Source organism: Artibeus jamaicensis, unplaced genomic scaffold (genome assembly GCF_021234435.1).
Source record: "Artibeus jamaicensis isolate MK-2021 breed Jamaican fruit bat unplaced genomic scaffold, CSHL_Jam_final scaffold_612, whole genome shotgun sequence".
Lineage (NCBI taxonomy): Eukaryota > Metazoa > Chordata > Mammalia > Chiroptera > Phyllostomidae > Artibeus > Artibeus jamaicensis.
This window is the reverse complement of record NW_026522049.1, coordinates 12,148,065-12,170,632: the sequence shown is the minus strand read 5'-3', so window position 1 is coordinate 12,170,632 and position 22,568 is coordinate 12,148,065. Positions and strand designations below refer to the sequence as shown.

Below are 22,568 nucleotides of genomic sequence, written 5' to 3'. Positions count from 1 at the left end.
GTTAAATGATCTTGCTATTGGATGACCCTAAGGAATTACACTGTGTAGGGCAATTTGCAAATGCAAGCTGATAATGGATTAAATGAAATTATTTCTTGTAGGCGGTGCACGCTGGCTGGTTGCCATCAAAAAGCAGAATGAGGTGGCAGGAGGTCCCTGGGGGGTTCCCACGTTCCGTGTAGGATGAGAGGGTGCTGTGGTACCTCAGCAGCGCGTGACAATCACACAGAGCTGACGACTGCAGCCTGTAGTTCAGGGTGACGTCTTGGGCCAGGCGGCCCCTGCAGTAACTTCTCGCTGTGCGCCCGGCGCTGTCCAGAGTGCTGAACTCCGCACAGCGCCCTGCTGTCCTGGCTCAGATCCCCAGGGAAGATGGGCACTTACCGAGGGAGATTTTCTCCCCGGAATCTGCCGGGAGCAGGAAGACCAGGAGGGCCAGGGCCGAGATGAGCACACAGGGGATGAGCAGGTTGAGTCCGTAATAGAGGGTCCGGCGGCGGATGGTCACGGTGAAGGTGACGTCTGGGTACGGCTCTTTACAGCACCCATAGAACTTCTCGCTCCGCTTGCCCGGGATGCCTGCACGGGGAAGGGAGAAGGGGAACCATCGCTTATGTGAAATTACCCTGTTTGTTCAGTTTAATGCGTAGCACACGCAAACACAGCCATGGAGTAGTCTATGTGCTAAAAAGTTGGGCAATCAGTGTTTGAATAAACACTTCTTGTTTTATCAGGGTTGTTTGGGAGTGTCAGCGACAGGTGAACAAATTAGCAGCATTGTTTGATGGATTGGAACCACGTGTGCTACAGGCCGAATGTTTCTGCCCCTCCCCCAAGTTCATATGTTGAAACCTAAACCCCAATGTCATGGCGTCAGGAGGTGGGACCTTTGGGAGGTGACTAGGTCAGCAGTGCGCTACACTCCTGACACGGGATTAGGAACCTTAGAAAGGAGACCCCAGGTTGCTGGCGGGCCCCTTCTGCCAAGTGAGAACACAGCAAGAAGACTGCGGCCATCTCTGAGCCCGAGAGCTGCCCTCACCAGGCACTGAATCTGCTGGTGCCTGGATGTTGGACTTCCAGTGCCCAGAACTGTGAGAAGTAAATGTCTGTTGTTTATAAGCCACTCAGTCTGTGGTCATCTGTTATAGCAGCTGAGCAGACTGAGACACCATGATTATAAATAACATAGGGGTCCGGCACAAATAACGCCCCTTTTTATTACACAATCACAAGCATGTGATTCTGTAACAGAGCTCTCGCACGCTCAAGTATACCAGAGGACATTTTAGGTGAAATGGCCAACTTAAAACTATACATTACTGCACACATGTCATGACCGTACCAAACACACTCAAGCAGGCATCACTTCTGCTGGACCCTGTGTCTTGTAAACTTCACACCATTATAAATGCAGTGATTGTTTTTCTGTTTCAGATCTTCCCGTGTAGGTCCCCATGGCCTGCGGTTTGCTGTCCAACGCGACTTCAGGGACAGAGCAGATCCGGATGACGTAGGCAAGCCCATATGACTAGTGTCATTGGAATGTCTCTTCCCGAGCCCCTCCTGGGAAGCGCCGAACTTGCTAATTGCTTTTGTTTCTAATCCTGTAGCCTTCAGTAAACCACGGAGGGAGCCGCAGGGTGCTATAAATCCCCCCCAAAGCAGAGTGGACAAAAAAGCCCCTAACATCTAAGCCAGCACAGGAATAAAGCAGTTTCCTCTGGGCAGCGAGTCTCATGTCCACGCTGGGCCTACCCATGAGGTCCCACTCTCCGTTGGGGATGTAGCCGCTGGTGTCTGCCTCCCGCATCTGCAGATCCAAGGACCAGCCGCCATAGGACCAGGACCCGAACTTCAGTTTGCACTGCTGCACATCGAAGGGGAACCAGCGCACGTCAATGTAGCAGGAGCTCTTGAATATGCCTGTGTGGGTGACCAGAGCCATCAGAACACGTGTGTGTGTGTGCGTGCAAACATGTATACTGTATCACACATACACGTTATATGCGATGTTACTCAGCCTGTGAAATGATGGACATCCTGCCATTTGCCACAATATCGATGAAACGTGAAGGCCTTATGCTGAGTGAAACAAAGACAAGCACTATGTAGGGTATCGCTTATACATGGAATTTGGGAAAAAAAGCTGAACTCATAGAAACAGAGTTGCATGGTGGTTGCCAGGGTATAAGACGGCTAAGTTTGAAGGATTGGACGTACAATACGGCGACTATGGTGAATAGTGTTGTATACTTGCAACGTGCTAAGAGAGTAGATCTGAAGCATCTTTTTAAAAGGGGGAGGGTATGAGGTGAGGGCTGTGTGACTGGCTTGATTGTGGAAACAATTTCACGGTGTTTACGTGTGTTGTCATCACATTGCACAACCTGTCAACTACACCTCAGTAAAGCTGGAAAATGTTAAAAACAAAAATGCATAAACACACAGCCATGCCTTGGTCTCTGGCCTCATGTGCCATTCACCACACATGATGCCCGCCCCTCACGAAGTAGGAATCTCGCTCCTCCAATAAAGGCCTGGCAAGTTAAACACGACATTCTTTGCGATGCTCCATATGTCTTTTTTTATCCACATTCAATGACATATTTTTAAAAATTGATTTTAGAGAGGAATGGAAAGAGAGAGAGAGAGAGAGAGAGAGAGAGAGAGGAAAACACCAACATGAGAGAGAAACATTGAATGGCTGCCTCCTCTATACACCCTGACCGGAGATCGAACCTGTAACCTTTCAGTGTATGGGACGATGCTCCAAGCAGCCGAACCATCCAGCCAAAAAGACAGGGCTGCCTGTCTTTTTGATCGGTGCTTTGTGCACACATTCTCTGGCCCTCTCATCGCCCCTGGAAGAGGAGGCAATGAGGGCAGCAGGGCATGTCCACTGAGTGTGGCCAGAGAGGCCCTGAGCCCATACTGCCCCTCCAGACTGCAGCTGGACCTTCTGGAATAAGCAGCGTCTTTAAGAAAGGTCAGAGCCAGCCCACGGCTCATGGGAGAACCGTCAGGACTGACACCCAAACTCAGCCTGCCTCGCTGTAGGGGGACCAAGAAAGCAATCTTACCTGGAGGGAGGTACTGGCAATGCCCGGAAGAATTCACCAACACGTTGGTGTGGAACGTAGCGTCAAATCGCTCATCGGCACTGCAAATGAGAAGAGGATTTTGTGAGCTGGTACCACCCCCAGCGCCCTTTAGCCTGGCGCCACTCCGATCCGAGCAGCTTCGACAGGTGCTGATGTTTGCTCCCAGGCCACCCCGGCATCGGTCCGGGAACGTGTTTTGCAGCTGACCTGAGAGATCTTCTCAGACAGGCCCAAAGGGGCCAATATCCGCTCCCATTTCATAGAAACTGTAACTTTTTTCATGTGCCTCTAAAACAAAGTTCTGAGCAAAACTGGAACCCGAGGACAACTGGGGAGGGCGTCAGCAGACGGGAATTCAGCCCCTGCGCAGGAGGGGAGATCGGGTGAGGCACACGGCCTCAGAGCTTTAGTTCCGCACCACAAAAGGCTCATTCTTGGCAGAGACCAGACAAATGTCTCTTGTTTTCCATATTCTTTGGCATCTGGGGCTTGCTGACTTAGGGCTGGGCAGGGGGCAGGGCGCTGTCCCCTTTCCTCACCTGCCAGGGCTAGCCAGTTCCTAGAGGTGGTAAACCACCAGCTCATGAGTGCAGCTCTCAAGTACAGACTGACCAACGCGTAGACTCCACCCCAGCATCTTCTTTGTTGGGGTCCCACATTCCAGGCCACTATCCATGTGCCCTCATCACCCAGGGCCATGTGCCAGACAGCTAAGGACAGTCTGTAGGCTCCAGAGCCTGCTAGAATTACTCAAAAGCCAACCCCCAGCTTCCTCCCCCCTCCTTTCTTGCCCATGTCCCCTCCCTCGGCCTCCTATGTAGCCCGGGTGCCTCCCCGTGGGGCCCTGCCTGTCCTGTGTCTCCCGATGCTAGGGAACTCTGAGTATGACAGACGTCTTCCTTCATGATAGACATTTCTGTGTCGGCATGTCTTATCATGTCTGACTAAAGCAAATCTCGAGTGCCCTCCAAACGCAGCCCCTATGTGTTAGTTTTAAAAAGTAAACTGTCTTAAGAAACGCAGGCAGCTGGTCAAGAGGCTGGCGCCGCAGCGCAGGGCTGCATTTATTTCAGCACCGAGGGGAGCTCTGGCGGGATTGTCCCACTTTCTGCTGAGCCGAGGCAGCCTTTTCTATTCCTCTGGGTCTTTAAATGCAAAACTCAGATCAAAAGGCAGTTGAGAACAGCCTTTGGTGTGACAGATGCCTTCGGTGTGACAGACTTGGAAAAAGATCCAAGAAGAGAAGTCAGTGAAAGGCATGAACAGTTACTGCTTGGAGAAGTCACATTCTCCCCAAAAGGGAAAAGCGTATCGCATTTAGGAAACCAAAAAGCAACATGGATGTTCAAATATGAGTTGCAAAATAAATTCTTATCGTACGTGGCTGAGAGGGTGGGCTGGTAAAAGTCAGAGAAGAAACGTAGGACAGAGACAATGAGGGTCTCAGAGTACAGGCCAGGGGGCTCACTTAGCAGAAGAGTTGGAGAGCCCTGGCCGGGTGTCTCAGTTGGTTGGAGCATTGTCCCACACACCGAAAGGTTATGGATTCAATTCCTGGTCAGGACACATACCTGGGTTGTGGGTTTGATCCCTGGTCAGGGCGTATACAGGAGGCAGCCAATCAATGTTTCTCTCTCTTTCTTTCTCTCTACTGCCCCTTACAATCAGTAAACATGTTCTCAGATGAGGATTAAAAAAAAGAGAGAGAAAGGCAGAGAGGAATTATCCAAGAAATCACACAGACAAATTTCCTAGACCCAAAAGGAACCAGTCAAGAGTGAGGGCAAGGAAAGGCGCTCCCCATGAGTGAGTCCACAGAGGACTTGATTCTCAGGGTCATGGACTTGAGGATCAGCTCCAGAGAAACGAACGTGAACACTGATGAAGAGGAAGTCAGCTGTCGAACTGAACCTGGAGACTAAGAAAAGGGGTTTTGATGATGAGGTAGGTGTACAGGGGCCTGGGAAAGGGGCAGGAGCCAGAATATAACAGGGTATGAGGGGTCTCTAGGGAGAGGGGAGTGGGTTCCAATGTGGAGAATAAGTAACACACTGTAAAACACCATGGACTTGATTAAGGACACTGTTTTCTTTTTTAATCCTCACCTGAGGACATTTTTCCATTGATTTGAGAGAGAGAGAGATGGGGAGTAAGAGGGAGAGAGAGAAACAAGGATGTGAAAGAGAAACATCAATTGGTTGCCTCTCAAATGTGCCCCAACCAGGGACTGAACCCACAACCTAGGCATGTGCCCAGACCAGGAATCAAACACTCAACCATTTGGTGCAGAGAATGGCGCTCCAACCCACTGAGCCATGTGGCCATGGCAAGGATACATTGTTTTTTAAAATCTTGTAAAAAGAAAGAAAGAAAAAAAGGCAACCAGAAACTCCAGGTGAAAAAAATCTGTACGAGAAAGTCATGGTTTGAATATGAAACAAAAATTCAATAAAGCTTAAAGGAAGAAGGAAGAGGCTAAAGAATAATTATAAAAGAATATGATTATGGCTAATCACAAAAGAATAGTGATCTGAGATGAAGAAGCACAGCCTCTCCGTACTTCCAAACACACAAAGAGAAGAGGAGAAGGAAGCAGGCCAAGGATGGAAATCTTTGCTTGACAGTAGTCTGTACCAAACTGTTTTTTTTTAATTGATTTGGGAGAGAGGCAGAGAGGCATTGATATGAGAGACATCCATTGGTTGCCTCTCGCACGCACACAACCAGAGATCAAACTGGCAACTTAGGCACGTGCCCAGACCAGGAATAGAACCAGCAACCTTCTGGTGGTGTACAGGGTGATGCTCCAACAAACTGGGCAGCAACCCAGCCAGGGCAGCACCCAACTGTTCTGACCAGGCACATGATAAACAGCGAGTGGGCACTCAACAGCTGACCATAGGGACCTCTACAAACTTCCTCCTCCTGGGTCATAGCGTGATGTTGCAACCAGGTTCCCTGGAAACTTTCTTATCCGCAGAGGTGCTTTCTGCAAGTGTTTCATTCCCAGATTTTCTTTCCATATTTAAAAACTCCTAATAAAAGTCCAAACACACTCCAGAGACTGTTTACAAATGTTTGACCCTTTACAGAGACTGCCGGAGTATTCATCCGCGTGGCCCGTTGAACTCCTTTCCGGGTGGAAGTTAAACTCAAACTGCTCTAGCCCTGAAGGGTCGTGTATTTTGCACCTCTTGTAAGAGAGCCATCCCGTGGGACTGCAGATTCACACGGCTCTTTTGGAAAGTGTACACTCTTGCTGACAATTCCGGTGCAGACCCTGCACCTGGCTGGGCTCGCGTTCCCGCCACAGCACATGCAGAGACCCAAAGGGGGTGGCGCACGCGCACCGGCAGATAAGCGCAGGAAAGCCTGTTCCCAGCTTGGGTGCTTAGCGAAGACCGTCAGCATTCGTTACAACCGTGATTCGATTCTGGGAGGAAGAAAAAAAAATTCCTCCCAGCTCTTCCTGCACACAACTGGGTCAATTTAATGAAGAGACCCTTGAGATTGGAAGACAAATGGGTTAAATTTTAAAAAAGGTAAAAACCTGTTACTATTAGCAACAGCTTACCTGTGTGACTCAGTGATTTCTCAGTATGGCTCAAGCAAAGCAGAAAATTGAGATAAATGAGACCAGATCGCCGCCATCATTAGCCAAATGCAAATCTTAAATATTCTCAACGCCAGTTGTAGGGTTCTCTCCCCTGGGCAAACTGACCATTTTGCAGATATAGCATAAAAGTAACCTCTTACAATAAGCGTGTGCAGACGTCCCTCTCCTTTCAGTTTGGACCAGGAGGGTGGAGGTGCAGTTTGTTTGGAAAAGGGCCCTGCTCCTACACGCTCAGTCTGGACACAGCTGTCTGAGGTGGGGGACCGATGCATCCCTGTGCACAGGAGTGGCCAAAGCCCCTGCAAGGACCTGGGAGGGGACGGTATCAGCTCTGTCATCCACACCTCCAGGGCCTTGTACACCTGGGGATTCCCAGCACAGGAAAGTCCTGCCCAAGGCCTGTGCTTTCCAACTGGTCCAGGTAGAAAGATCGATGGCTACAGAAGGCAGAGCCTGTTTCCTCCTGATAAAGTAAAAATAATTTGCTTCCAGACCTTTTCCCCTGATTCCCAAGTTCCGAGGCAAGGTACTCCACGACCCCACCTTACCTGGCCCCGCCCCTACCTGGCGTCAGACTGTTAACTATTGCATGAACAGGACACACGGCTGCTGGCGTGTAGCAGTACTTCTTCCTTGTCACCCCCGACTGCATGGGTCCCCTCGCTTTCCTTCAGGTGGGTCAAACCTGCAACCCTCACTGGACTGGACGATACTCCGACCAGCGGAGCCACCTGGCCAGGGCTGAGACCTGTATGATTGCACTAGCCAATGTCACCCCAATCCCCAAAGAATTCCATTCAAATTAAAAAATGAAATCAAATCAGAATTAGTTCAGCCTGGCCAGGGCACATACCAAGGTGGTAGGTTTCATTCCTGATCGGGGAGCATCCAGGAGGCAACCAATCAATGTTTCTCCCTCACACTGATGTCTCTCTCTAATTAATGAACATATTCTCAGGTGGGCATTAAAAAAGTTACATAGGTTCCAGGTATTCGATCCTATGACACATCATCTGTACCCTGTACTGCGCGTTCACCACCCCAAGTCCAGTCTCCTTCCCTCACCATTTACCCCCTTTACCCTCTTCCTCCTCCCCCACCCCAGTCCCCTCTGGTCATCACCACTGTTGTGTGTGTCCGTGAGTTCAGTTTTTGCTCAACCCCTTCCCCTTTTCCACCCGGCTTCCCAACCCCTCTCCCCAGACAGCTGTCAGCCTGTCCTCTGTGTCTATGAGTCTTAGACTAATTTCTAAGGGAGCCTTTCCCTGTAGGTCAAAGACAGCCCAGCCTGAAGGGCAGTGGATGTTCTCACAGCAGAATGAGGGGGAGGGGAGGGCTGACTGTGCCCCCCCCCCCGCCGCTGGGCTGCATGCCCCTCCCCCACCAGCTGGTGGTGATGACTGAACATCCCATCGGGTTCCTGTCTGCCGTATTTATTACACAGACCCTCACAGTCACATGGGCTGTCTGTCTGGTGCCACTGAGATCAATAAGCTCATTTACAAAGGCCATGGTCTTGGGCACGATCGGTCCCACCACCCTCTGGGTGCAGAGAGGGGGCTGCCCGGCAGACTAGCCCTGAGCCCTGGCTGGGGCTGCGGGCCTGGCCAGCCTCCTGTAGAGCATCTCTAAAAAACTCCGCCCACTGTAGCTCCTGGCCCCGAAATTCTGTTCAAACCCCTTGCACAGTGGCTTGCCTGTCGTCACTTCAAGCCAGCTGCCAAGGGGTTCGGTCCCAGACAAGCTGAAGGTCGGATGCCGAGGAAAGGTCATTGAGAAGCCACGGGATGGAACGTGGGGAGGGCCGGGGTCACTTGTTCCAGGATGAAGCCCAGGGGAGGTCTGGGAACAGAGCCGACTCAGGCACAGGCACAGAGGAGTCGTTTGGCTTTGTGTGACTTGCAGAACAACCCCATGCTGGCCGTGTAAAAGCACACCAGAGGCGGCCTGGTCCGAGGCCCCTGACTCGCCGGAGCCCAGCACACTGCTGGCTGACCTGGGGCAAGTGGCCCCGGCTCTGAGCACCACCTCTCCACCCTGGTAAAGATGGGTGCTCATACCAACTTTGGGGCGCTTTGCAGAGAAGGGGGACCGTGCAGAGAGGCCAAGGCCCCCTGCTGGCAGCCCACGCTGTTGGAACACACGCGGCTCTCAGGGAAGCTGCTGCCACTCACAAGGGGGCCATCCCAGCTCTTCTCTGCAGTCTCTGCCCTCTGCCTGCCCTGCTTCAGGCTGAGACGCCCCCTGAGTCCCAGGATGCTGTCCCTGCCTCTCCCACCACCTCTCACCGCTGTGCTTCCCACCCAAAGCTGGGCCCGAATCTCCCACCCGCCCCGGGGGAAAGGCTTGGAACTCTAGTGTGTGACTCTGGTGTGCAGTGGCTGACCGCCTTGACCACTGTCCCTCCCACGCCCAGGGCCCTGACAGCTGCCGACTCTGAGCACCCACTTCCCTGCTCGAGGCCAGGGGCCCTGGCCACCAAGCATCCTCCGTCCATGCGTGAGGCAGGCGAGTGGAGCTGACCCCTGGAAGCAGCCGTCAACCCCTGTCAGAGCCGGTGGCAGTCGCCCTGAGCTCCCCCACAGGCACAGGCCCCATGGCCCACAGAAGCAGCTTGCTTTGGAATGCATTCTGTGTCCGCTTTCTGCCTCCCTCCCCTCTCACTTCTTCTCCCAAGGAAACTACATGCACTGAAGCCCTCATCTTGGGTGGACTTCTGGGGGAACCTGAGACACTTGGGAAGAAAATAAATTCTATTTCATTGACAACTCGTCGATTAGCACAGTATGAGCCCTCACGGGCTGGATCACACCACACCTGAGTTTGTCCTACACACATTGCTCCCGCCCCAGACTCTGCCGTCAGCCACAGGGCCATGGGAACATGTGACAGAGAGGGGCTGTGGCCAGAGGACAGCACTCTTAGAGCCAGGCCTGAGACACGCAAGTGTAGCTTTGTATAGGCTGTAAGAAAGGGATGGTGGAGCCCTGGCCGTGTGGCTCGGCTGGTTGGAGCACTGTCCCATACACCAAAAGGTGGCAGGTTCGATTCCTGGTCAGAGCACGTACGAGAGGCAACTGATCAATGTTTCTCTCTCATGTCAATGCTGCTTTCTCTCTAGCTCATCAATGAATGTATCCTTGGGTGAGGATTGGAAAGAAAAGAATGGTTTTCACCCCACAGTGTCCTAAAAATGCAGAGGCAACAAAAGCTTCTCCAATATATTCACCAACAAAGATCAACAAACATCGTCATTGCGGGATTTTCTGCCTGGGTGGCTTGAGAACAGAGCCCAGAGAGGCAGGGGCAGCTGCCCGAGGCTGCACAGCACAGGGGCAGCCAAGATGGCCAGGTTCAGGCTGATTACCAATGCCAGCGAGGCATTTATCTGCCCAAATGGAAAAGCAGTGAGTGACAAGCCATCCAGAACTGTCCCTCATCTGAGGCCTGACGGTGTTCAGAAAAATCCCTGAACCTCAGGCTTAAAGTAAAGGGGAACAAAGCGAGCAAGAAGCTCTTAGGGTCAGCACCTGGCAGGCGTGTTTTTCACCACGCCCGTGTTCTCATCAAGCGCCCTGGCCCCCCCCTCCCCCGGCTGGAAACACGGAGCCCTGCTCTCCATCCATCAAGGAAATAAAGCAAACCATCCCAGAGCTGACGCAGAGACGGCTGGTTTGCAGGCACCCAGCCTGCTCCGAGCAGGGAAAATGGATTATTGATACACCTCACCAGCCATTAGTGGCGCACGCTGGGACTTCAGCGTCCACCTGGAGCAGAGCGAGCAACGTGATGGCGTGTTGTGACGCTTCTCCTGCGCTGATCCAGGGCTCCAGTCAGAGCCACGGCGACCCCGAGCGATGGCACAGCCCCTCCTCCGGGAAAAGCCCCCTCACACACACACATTAACCAGACATCTCATGAGGCTGCAGGGGGAGCTTATCAGCGAGTGCCTGGCACCTGGCGGAAAGATTTAAGCTCATTTCTCCAAATCCCCAAGACCAACAGCATCAGAAGGTCAGGACCTCATTAAACCCAAGCTGGTTTGGGTTCTTCCTGTGTCCATTTTGGGTTTAGTCCCAGTTTCCGGTTCCATCCTTCTCCTCCTTCCCTAGCTCTGCCGTGGTCACGGGGACCGGGCCCCTTCGCACCTCCTCGTCCCTGCCTCCTGCCATCCTGTCTGTGCACAAATATTTTTTGAGCATGCTTTCAGTGTCCGGGGGCGGTGACAGACCCAACGTGCTGTGGGGAGGCAGGTTTTTTTCTATGACAGCGTGTGACAGAGAGACATGTCTGGGATGCTGGTGGCGACAGGGAGGTCAAGCTGGAGGCGTGTGAGATGGGCTTGGCATGAAAGGAGACCAGATGACAGGAGGGGAGGGGAGACCAGGCAAATGCGTGTAGCCTGTGGGCGTGTAGTGAGGAGGGGTTGGTGGGGAGGGGTCAGGTACCAATCTTCTCGCTGGTGGATGGGGTCAGGGCGTCAGCAGAATACTACATTTGCCTTCCTAGGGCTTTATTTTTTTTAATCCTCATCTGTTTCTTTTTTAATGGATTTGAGAGAGAGTTTGAATGAGAGACAGACAGACAGACATCAATGTGACATGGAAACATCCAGTGGTTGCTCCCATCAGCGCTTCAACTGGGGTGGAACCTGCAACCTTGGGATGTATCCTGACCAGGGATCGAACCTGCGAACCTGGGAACCTGGGAACCTGCAACCTCTCGGTGTATGGGATGATGCTCCAACCAACATTGCCACCAGGCCAGGGCCCTCCTACAGGCTTTACCAGATGCACTTAGCTACTGCACCTTTCAGCCACTCCCTTTGTTATATTGCACAGTAAGTCCTCACTTAACATCCTCCATAGGTTCTGCGACCTGAAGAGGGTCAGTATATAATGAAACCAGTTTTTCCACAGGCTGATGAGTACAAACAAGAGTTAAGATCCTAGAGTGTTCCGTCAGCGATGTAACGACACTATGTTGAACGAAACCATGTTGTCATTCAAGAACCTGCTGTCCGTGTCTGCTTTGGTCCTTCTCCCCCGTCCCCCATGCAAATCTTCCACCTCCTTTCCTGTTCCACCATTTTCCTTGCTTACCAGGGGATGGCTGGTCTCTGCAGAACATGCATTCATTCCCCCCCTCTCTGGGCACCCTGGAGAACTGGGGGTCACTTCCTCCCTCGATCTGGGCTGGGTCCCTATCCATCTGGCCACCGGCATGTGCTGAACAGGCTGAGGGTTCGGAAGCTGAGTCTCTAAAGGGACTGGAAGCCCCCATGTCCCCTCGGGGCATATCAGCCACCACGCTGGGAGACTTCCGCCCCACGTGGAAAAGGCTCAGGCAGACAGACCTCAGGAGAAGCCACACCTGCCAACACCTTGACCTTGGACTTCCAGCCTCTATGAGAAAATGAATTTCTGTGAGAAAATATATTGTTGTTGTTTAAGTCACCCAGGCTGTGGTCACTAGGGGCCACTGCCTGAGATGCGTCGGAACTAATTTAAGAAGCTAGAAAGTAATAGCAAGTTGGAGGGGAACAGTCGTCCAGGGACAGGCCCACTGATTCATGAAAAACACAATCGCCAGCGGTAAGGACAGAGAGAATGGAAATCAGCACAGGAAAGGGGACCCACCAGCCTCCTGGAAGCAGTCAGTGAGGGACGAAGGCATCTCGGGGCCTGGGGGATCACCATGCCACGATGGAGGCCAGTGGCCGTGGTCACAGAGGAACAGGGTTTTCCTCCCTTCCAGGCAGGACCGAAGGCCGCAGCCATCGTTAGGAACTCTCTATTTTTAAAATACTTAGCTGTTTATGCCATTATAGACCTTCCTGTGACGAAATGCTCTGAATTCCCTCTGCGACATAGCAAAGGATTTTAACGCTTCTGGACATTGACCCCACCTGGATACCTGCCTGTGCAGAATCTGGCCCATAAATCAGGCGGCCTCAGGTGACAGGCGAGTCTCACATTTCTTGACCTCAGGAGGACTATGAAATATGGCCACCCTCTGCCTTTCTCTGTCAGCTGTGGGACGAGCTTCCAAGGGTGGCCAGGGATGACAGTGGTGCCCTTTGCTCGGGGCTCTCCCCATGCACCGTGAGCACTAGGTCCAGACAGCAGCCTCCGGTCCTGGCCCCCTGCCCCAGGCCACTTCCCCTAATGGGACTGTGACTGCTGACATCCAGGGGGATGTCACACCCCCTGGACATCCCAAGGGGAATGTCCTCAGCATCACTATGCACAGAAACATCTGCGCATCCCCAGGGGCACAGCCCCAGGGACGTGGCCGAGCCAGTCGGTGCAAGGGTGGGGGGGCTGCCTGCCAATGCAGAGGACACTGGGGAGGGGGCGGAGCTGCCTCTCCAAGGCCACTTCCAGAGCCTGGCAGTGCGGGGCAGCCATGGCCCCAAAGGACAGACCACGTATCAGGCATATCCACAAAGTACTCAGCCACGCTTGATCGTGAAGTGTGGGCAAGGGTGAAAGCATGTCTTCTTTCACCCCGCGTGCTTACCTGTTATACAGGAGAATGTCTGGCTTCCAAATCTGGCCGTCCGGGAAGCGAACGGTCTTCACGCCCGGGTATTCTGACGTGTTCCACTGTAAGTAGTGATCTGTCCAAGACTGACAAACACAGACAAGGGCGTTGAGCGCACCTGGCTTCCTCGCCTACTAATAGCACGTCTATGAGGTTATTAGATAAGCGCAAAGCCAAAAAAGGGATCCAGACATTTATTAACACAATTGAGTTGCTAGCTACAGAATACAAAGGCACCAGGAATTAAATGATCCCTTCCTTCCCAAATGACCACAAGTGACATAAAAGCCACATTTCAAATCTCGCCGCCACTATGACCATGTTCAGAGGGACGCATGCAAATTAATTCTAGTCCATCGCAAGCCTCCCAGCAACCCCCTCCTCACCCAAGGATGGGTGTTTTCTAGCCAAATGAATAAAATGTTTTGCTTTCAAAGTTTTCCATAAGGATGCTTTGTAAAAATAAATGGACTTATTTCCATTGGAAATATAAGCACCAGGCTGAAAAGACATAGTCTCTTTATTTCCATGAAACACTTTGTACAGCTGCAGGAAAACATCTCGGAAACTTCTACCGGACGTGTTTGGGGCCCTGAAGTCTTATTTTCAGGAGGGAACAGTGCTTCAGATGCCACGACCCCAAAACGCACACGCTTGGCCTTGGTTGGAAAATGCTGAGTCAGGACACAGGGTGCGGGGAAGGACTGGGAAATATCCATAAACATGCGGGCACGCAGAGCATCTCCTCAGGTGGCCCGAAATTGGACTTTGAGTGACCTCTGCCAGAAGGCAGAAACCTGCCCCACCCCCACCCCTCGCCCCACGCTGTCCCAGGACCACACCCACCAGCCACACCTGGACCAATCACTGTGTAAGGACTGCTCAGGGGGGCCGGCCTGAGGTTGCTATGCAACCAAGCCTCATCCAGCCAGCGTCTCAGGCCGGGCAGGTGTGGACTCAGTAGCCCTTACAAGCAGGGCAGGCTCCCATCCTGTACCCAGGCCCCTGAGGACCGCGTATGCTCTGGAGCTCACACTTTTTCAGATTTAGAAAATTGCGGGAGCCCTAGCTGGTGTGGCTCAGCGGTTGAGTGCCAGCCTGCGAACCAAAGGGTCGCCAGTTCAATTCCCAGTCAGGGGACGTGCCTGGGTTGCAGGCCAGGTCCCCAGTAGGGGGCATGCGAGAGGCAACCAATCTATGTATCTTTCATACTTCAATGATTCTCTCCTCTTTCTGTCTTCCTTCCCCTCTCTTTAAAACAAATAAAATCTTTAAAAGAATGATAGAAAGTTAGATGATGCCACCTGCCCAGCAGAGACCCAGGAGACTTGTCATAAGCAAACATATTACTATCTCAACAGCAAAGCATTCGTATTTGTACTAAGTGAGATGCAAACTGCCCCCCTCAGTTTGATCTCAGAGTCAAGGACTTGGATGCAAAGTCACAAGAAAAACAGCAAGGAGGGGACATGTCACTATTCAGAGCTATCGAGCTTTGGGAACATGCTCCTAGAGCCAGTGCAGTGGGGTGCAAGGGTGTGCAGTGGGGTGCAAGGTTGTGCCCCTTGCCCGGAGAGGGCGGGCCAGCATCAGAATAGTGGTCCCAGTTCTGGGGCTACCTGACCGGATGAGAGGGGACAGCCAGGTGAGTCATGTCATTTTACAGCCACTCACCTTCTCGAATGGGGACATGCTGGTGCCTGGTGTGCTGAAGAGTCAGTCACCTGGGCACCTGGACAGACTCACCTGGCTGCTGTCTCCTATCAGAGGTGGGTGGTGGAAGGAGGGGAGGCTGGTGCCCAGAAGTGCCAGTCTTGTTCAAGTAGCATCACGGGAATGCCCAGGCGCCTGCTGCACTGTGTCTGAGATGGCCTGCTCCGTCCCAGCACTGATGGCGAACCTGCCACGCTTCTCTCTCTCTTGTCCTCGGCATGAGCCCCCCCATGCCCCACACCTGTGCCCCCTTTCTCTGATCTCCTGTCTCACCCTGGGGTGCCTCTCTGCATTGTTAACTGGTTGTCCCAGAGCCCATCCTTGTCCCCACCACCTCTGTGCTGACCTGGGCCCTAGGGCCCCCAGGAAGTGAGAACAGGTGGTTCCAATGGCCGCACATCTGAGCTGAGGGCGCCCCCCAGCAGGTTCACATGTCCTGTCTCCCCCTTCAGGCCCCCACTCAGTGGCACATGCCCATGGGCCCGAACCCAGCCATGTCGCTTGCTCAGCCCCATGGGTGACCTTGATCATTCCAATGCAGGACACTGGCCTGATTGTCACTCCTGTTGACCGTAGCAGATGCAGGCACACGGACCCTGAGAGGGGGCAGTGGGGAACTTTGAACTTGAACTCGGCTGAACAGAAGTGTGGGGCACCCCTCTTTGCAGCTGGCACCTCAAGTAGGGGCACCTGTGAGGGACTGAGCCCTTAATGACTGAGACCCTACACTCCCCATGGAGACAGTGTCAGAGTAGAGTCACATGGACGGACCCCCAGCAGGGGCCCAGAAAATCAGAGAAGGGGCTGGTGCTGTGGAAGCCACCATGTATTTGCTGTTGAAACCTATGTACCCACATTCTGATGGGTCTTCCGGTCAACTGTTGTGATGTCAGGGGCAGAAAGGGACCTCCCACTTCCCGCCCCCGGAACTTTGTCTTCTGTCAGTGTGGCAGAGTGATGGAAAGGTCACCCTTGACTGTGGGGTATCAGCGTGGCCCTCAGCCGGCCACCTGGCTCACTTATCTACAAGCACAATAGGTGAAGCAATCCTTCAGAAGTCAGTCAGGAAACACTTTAGAAAGCAATACGGTTTACAGTGTAACGCGGCCGTGTGAACACTCCTACACGCATCATTAGAATTAGGAAGTGAAAAACAGAGAATAGCGCATGTTGCTGTGTGTATTGTGCCCCCGCAGTTTTTGTGCATATAATACATTGGATTATTTACCCAGGGTATATAACCAATACACCCATGTATAACGTGCACCCTTACTTTCCCTCAGAATTATGGTGGGAAAGTGCGCATTAAAGACGGCAAAATACAGCAGTATAAGGATTGAAAACCTAGATCCAGAAGACTGGTCGGAATTCCAAGCCAAGAGAAGACAGATATTTTTTTGGTTTGTTTACAGAATGTGTGCAGCTCCCCGGGTGGCTCAGCTGCCTCCACTGTTTGGTCTCACAGATTAAATCAGATTGTGTCTGACGGGCTTCGGAAACGATAGAACTGACCCACAGAGAAAATCCACCAAACGCTTCTTCCCAGAACTGTAAAGAGGCAAAGAGACAGATCAGCCGCTTTCTCCTCCTTCAGGCCAAGTGACCGGAAAGTCGGACAGAATCAAGGACAAGTGCGAGGATGGGAAGCAAAATCAATAAACTGAGAATTTATGGTATTTCTTTCTTTTTTCTTTTTCTTTTTTTACGTTTCTGCCTCTTCTAGTTTGAATGTATAGAAAAGTCTAGCATTTGCAGAATGCTGACCTGAGACACCTCGGGGAGACGATGTGGCTTTAGATTTCCAGACCAGGAATGCAGCGGCACGAAACCCCAGGGGCCCGGCGTCCTGGGCTCTCCGTCCCCGTCCTGGCCACAGGCCACCCTCCCCGGGGACCCCGGCCCACTAGCCTGCACTATGGAGTTGCTCTCGTATCTGCCCGTGAGCCAGGCTGGCTGCGGTGGCTGGTCCCCAGGGAAAGAACCCGAAGAGCAGGGACCAAGTGGCAGCTGTCTTCTCAATGGTCCCGGGGCAGCTTCCAAGGCCACCCTGGTGACATCTGAGTCTCCGTGTCCAGGCTCTGGCCGCAGTGGCCAGGGCACAGCTTTCCAGATGGGAACTCTGAACAGGACAAAGTTTGGGAGCAGGTGACCACTACGGTCCCTTCTAAACCCCAGGTAGTTGCGAGTCCTTCAAACTGAGCCTGGAGTCGGCATCACAGTGGCCGCAAGAGGTGCAGGGGCAGCTTCCCAGGTGAATGTGTCACACGTGCCCTAAAGGCAGCTGGCACAGGGTCCATATGGTGAGCACCTGGGAACAGGAGCTAGTGAGCGATGCCACGCCTAGAAACACCATTGCTGTGAACCCCGCTGTCCACTCCACCTCCAGTGGCCCTTTCAGGGACTTACTGGACATTTAACCCTTCTTTAGATTGTAAATGACACAGCCTGCCGGCAAAATGGCTTGGCAGGAGAAACCGGGTTTCCCCCATTCTTGGGTCCCCTCACGTGACCTACGGCAATGCCTCCCACGCAGGTGCTCAGAAGGATGAGTGGAATAAGTACGTGAGATTAAAGAGGCGAGTTCTGAAACAACCGAAGCGGGGGATGCTTCTGCGAGTACAAGACCTAATTAGACCTACGATGCGCTTGGAAGAGATTTATAGGCCTCTGGTGGATCTTCCGAAACAAGGATGTTTATTTATGGAGCAGCTGAACTCAAAACACTGCGTGATAATGCGGTTACAGTTTTCTCCTGGAAATCAACAAAAAAAATGGCCAAGAGCAGCTACTTCCTGAGGACTGAGAAATATAGACACAGGTGGTGGGGGGGGGCAGGCCTGGCCATGACCCTATATGCTGAGAGCACATGGCGCGTCTCTCAATGTCAACATCGGCTCCGGCTCCGGCTCCGTAGTTTAGAAGGGACAGGAAATGCCCAGCTTCATATGAATAAGGAAGTGTTTGCCTTGCCCCCCCCCCCAGAATTCCCAGGGCTTTCGCTTATACTTCAATGGTCAAATACTATTTGGGAGTGGCCTTTATTTTGTATCACAATATCTTAGCCCCTCCCAGGTTCATCTTGAGGTTTCTGTTTCATTCATTTGTCATATAAAAGGTGTTCAGGGTCTGCAGCGGGCTCGGAGCCAGGTAGAGCAGCAAACAAATCCAGAGAGAGCCCCGGCCCTCCGGAAGCACTCCTTCGGGGGGGGAGGGGCACTCGGAGCCCACTGACAGGTAAAGGATTAAAAGGTTGCCACAAGGTGATGAGTGTTTGAGACAAGAGGGGGTGGGGTGCTGTGGGTTGCATGTCTGTCTCCCCCTGAACTTTCTCTGTTGAAACCCAGTGTGATGGGATTGGAGGTGGGGCCTATGGGAGCGAATAGAACATGAGGGTGGGGTCCCAAGAAGGAGATTTGTGCTCTTTTAAGGAGAGGCCACCGGGGAACGGTGCCTGTCTGACCATGACCTTGGACCTCCAGCACCCAAAACCGTGAGAAGTAAACATCTGTTGTTGATAAGCCACCCAGTTCAGGGCATTTTGCTATAGCAGCCCAAGCTGACTACAGTAAGGAGAACAGAGTGAGCTGGCGGTGAGCAGGGAGGCTTTGGGACAGTGGGTAGGAGCTCAGGGAGGACCTGACTGAGAAGGTCAATCTCTAGGAAGAGGCTCTAGAAGAAAGTGAGGAAGGAAAGCAAGTGATTCTTTCGGGAGGAGCCTTTCAGACAGGGCCAGGATGGGCAGCAGCCCTGAGGGAGCTGGGCGGGCGCTGAGGACATCAGGAGGGAGGTGCTGGAGAGGTGGCAGGGGCCGGGCAGGCAGGGGGTCAAGAGCCACTTCAAGGCCTTCGTCCCCTGAGCCGCAGAGTGAGCCAGGAGCCCCCGGAGGGCTGAGCCTCTATCTTCTCTCACTAGGATCACACTGGTGGCTCTGTGGAGAAGAGACGTTGCCGGGGAAGAAAAGGCCGGCGAGGAAGCCAGGCTCGGAGGGTCTGAGACAGCGGAGGTGAGCGCAAATGCTGGCTTAGATGGGGTGGAAGCGTAGGGTGACACTCAGTGTTTGGCCCCTGGATCTGTTTTGAAGGTGGAATTTAATGCCAGATCAGATGAGGGGGAGAAAGATAAAAGCCGTGGGTGGCCCTGAGGCTTTTGGGTTGAGCCAACCCACGCCTGGAGTCCCCATTCATCCTGACAGGGAGAGCACAGGGGGGCAGGTCTGGAGCCCACTGGGTTTAATGGCCTTGAGGCCACAGGGGGCAGGCCGCCCGAGGGCATCAGCGCACAGGTGTGGCTTCCAGCCAGGAGTGTGGTTCCTCCAGCTCCCATGGGGATGAGTGGCTGGACGGAGAGGAGGAGGCAGCCGAGGACTCTGGGAGTGACCAGTGAGTTAGGAGGACAACCTAACAGGTGTCTGCACATCAAGTGAGGATGGATTTCAAGAAACGGAAAACAGTCAGCTCCACCACACGCTCCTGAGTAGTTCAGTAAGGTAAAGGGGAAAAACCAATCCCTGGGAAGCCCAGAACAATGGAGTTCTACCCAAGGCGGGGTTAGGCAGGGCAGGAACTGGCCGAAAGGGGCACTAGGTATCACCTGGTGGGGTGGTGCAGTTCTGCTTCATGACAGAGGGGGAGCTGCTGAGCTGAAGGCGTTCCTGGCAATGCACGACTGGACCCTTAGGATTTGTGCATTGCATTGTATGCGGATTTACCCGTGAAAGAAAAAAAAAAACTATATAAACTCTAAGATCTGTATGCAATTCACTCTTCTACTTGGAACTGCACTTAAAAATAAGCTAGATCAATAGAAAGATGGATCGCTAGCCAGATGTGTGATAAAGTCAGCATAGCAAAGTGCTAAATAATTATAGAGCCCAGGAGGCAGGTGTATGGGTGCTCAATGGAAGTTCAGCTTTCCAGCATGTCTGAAGATTCTCATTAAAAACTTGTGGAAAAAAACTACCAAAAGCATTTAGTGACCTGGGGGGTCAGTGGTTGGGTCACCCAGAGCCGGAGAAGGGTGGGTTTCCAGAGGATTCCAGGGGACAGGATGGGGGCATTGGGGTGATACTGCTTGGAGGAATCTATAAGGAGAGGACGAGACCAGGGAGTCTTGGGGGGACTGGGGGCCACCTGTGGCCTGTCTGTCTGCTAAGCAGGACCCACACATCCTATTATGATGTGAGAGGCAATAGAGACGCCGTCTACCACAAGGCTCTCTGCAGGGGCTAGGAGGTGGGACCTCGTCCCAGGAGCACAGGCCCTGCACCCTGGGCTCAAGGAGGGAGGCTCCAGTGGGTGGGCACAGGTGTGAGGGCAGGGCCTGCTCGCTGAGGAGCCCTATTTTCAATCCTTCTCAGAAAATGCTCAGAGATTTCTGCCTCACTCATCATACGTAGGCTGTGCAAGGGGCCTCACGCACAGCTAAGTGTGCCCAGGGGACACACGGCAGATGATGGAAGTGGATTCGTTTTCCTCACATCAACTCCCACTTGCATTCCCGCTAAAACTCGCTTGCAGAGAAGGCCCTTGGGAACCCCTTCTCCTGAGCGCCTGCCTCCCCCACTTCCCTTAGCTCAGCTCTCAGTACACGACGTGACCCAAGATCTAAAGGGTCAGCTCAAAGCACTATGTGGAAGGTGCTAAAACCTGGGCGACAAACACTTTCAAAGATCAGGTGTGTTTTCATTCTTTGCTTTCAACACAGTTAAAGGGAAAACTCATCACACTGTCAGCTGGCGGTGCGCCCTGAAGAAAACTACGGCATGTGATATTTGGCATGTCATGTGGAAGAAATTCGAGGAATTGCACAACACCACTGTGACAAAGCGCCTGTCATTGTGAACTCCACACATCACGGCATCTGTTCTTAAAAGTGATGCAGTGGGTGGAGTCTGTACCGATGTCTCAACTCTAGCAATAAAAAATAGCCACTATAAATATGTGTGTGAATGAGCTGAGAACAAAGTTACACCCTTGGTAAGGCAATGAATTTCCAATTCTTTGTTTAATAATTACTTACTAAAATTTGCAATTAGTGTCCCCTTGATGAATTTTGTACCAAAATTCATGATCCTAAATTAATCCTGAAGACAAAGTTTTCATACTTATTTTTTGAAGGAATACTTTGATGCAAATATTTACATTTGAGAGAACCAAGACAGGGTGATTAATAAAAGACTTTGAAACATTACGTTCTACCACAGTAGGATGAAATTTGGTATGCAAAGTGGAATAGAAGAACACAAAGACAAAAAGACACCATGTAAACTGCCTGACGGTTCGGAGAAGGGCTTGTTTGTTTGTTTGTTTGTTTGTTTTGATTGACTGCTATGGATAGCAAATTATGTGCTACTTAAATAGATTCCATTCAAAATAGAGACTAACAGTCTTATTTTTAAATCTCAGTATTTCCACTTTGATGGAAGTGGCATCATTTGCAACTAATCCATTTCAGGCTGGAATTTTAGATGTCACACCGAAAACCCGTGAGTGGAAGAATGTAGCCCTTCAAGATCTCCTGGGGGTCACGGGCGCAGGGAGTGAGGAAAGCTCTGGGTTCAAGTACGTCGACGTGGGGAGCGTAGAGAGTGAGGCAGACTCTCCCGAGTCCTCCGGACCAGCAACAGCGCAGGTGAACACCTCCATGCAAACCCGAATCGTCTTACTTGTCTGGCCTGATGTGCTTTCGGAATGTTCCCAGGTCACCCTGTCAGGAAATGCAGGCCTGCCCGGAACCTGGGACTTCACTGTCTGCACATGTGCAGTCAGGGATGACAGCCAGTCCTCGCTTTTCTCCCGGGTCTGCTGCTTTCCCTACAATGCACACACTAGCACCCCAGAAGCAAGCGTGGGGACATCCATGGGTGGGGACGGCCGTGTGTCTCAACTCACCATTTGCAGCCAAACGTTGGTGGTTAGAACTTGGTTCCTCTCGTCCTTGAAAAGAAAGAGAAAAGAGCGGTAACTAGGGTGCATACGTTTGAGACGGCGGGAACGTGTGGGAATTAGAATGCACCAAGCCCTCCCAAGCATCCCGGACCAGCGGCGCGCCCTGAGTGAAGCTTTTCTCCGCATTCTGAGGTCATACACATTTATGATAGAGCACTTACAAAAGGCTAGAAAGCATAAAATAGAAAATTAAAACCCTGCAACCGCACCATCTTTTATACTTTAAAAAATTAAATTGGGTGCAAAGTCCCATTTTTTGAAGTCAAGTGTATTACCAGGATGTATAGAGTTTAAATGGAATATAAATATTTTACGCCACCCTCCCAGGGGTCAGATAGTGAGCTGTGACCGCTGCTGCCCCAAGGGCTGTGTGACCCGTTTGTCCTGGCCCCTGGGGATCTGCCTCTCATCTTTTATCTCTCATCTTTCCTCTTTTATCTCCCTGGCAGCAGGCGAGGCCCTTATCACACACCTTCGAGGTAAACCCGGCCCAGGTGAGCAAACTAAGGGTCAGAAAGGAGACATGAGGTGGGCCCCTTTTCCAATGTTTCCAACTGCCTTTGTGGCAGAAGGGCACCAACCAGTGTACCCGCTATGGCTTTGCCCCAGCACAGGGCACCTGAAAAAGATACTCCACACCGA

The 22,568-nt window shown here is 52.3% G+C and overlaps 1 protein-coding gene across 1 annotated transcript in view; it reads right to left on the bottom strand.

The window, feature by feature from the left end:
• CHRNA7 (cholinergic receptor nicotinic alpha 7 subunit) overlaps positions 1-22,568 on the bottom strand; it is a 58,773-nt gene that overhangs the window by 6,288 nt on the left and 29,917 nt on the right. The window contains exons 3-7 of the mRNA XM_037145886.2: positions 21,870-21,914; positions 13,243-13,352; positions 3,084-3,163; positions 1,759-1,926; positions 385-579 (exon numbers count right to left, since the gene is read on the bottom strand). Coding sequence (XP_037001781.2) covers positions 385-579; positions 1,759-1,926; positions 3,084-3,163; positions 13,243-13,352; positions 21,870-21,914 — 598 coding nt within the window. The remainder of the gene's footprint in view (positions 1-384; positions 580-1,758; positions 1,927-3,083; positions 3,164-13,242; positions 13,353-21,869; positions 21,915-22,568) is intronic.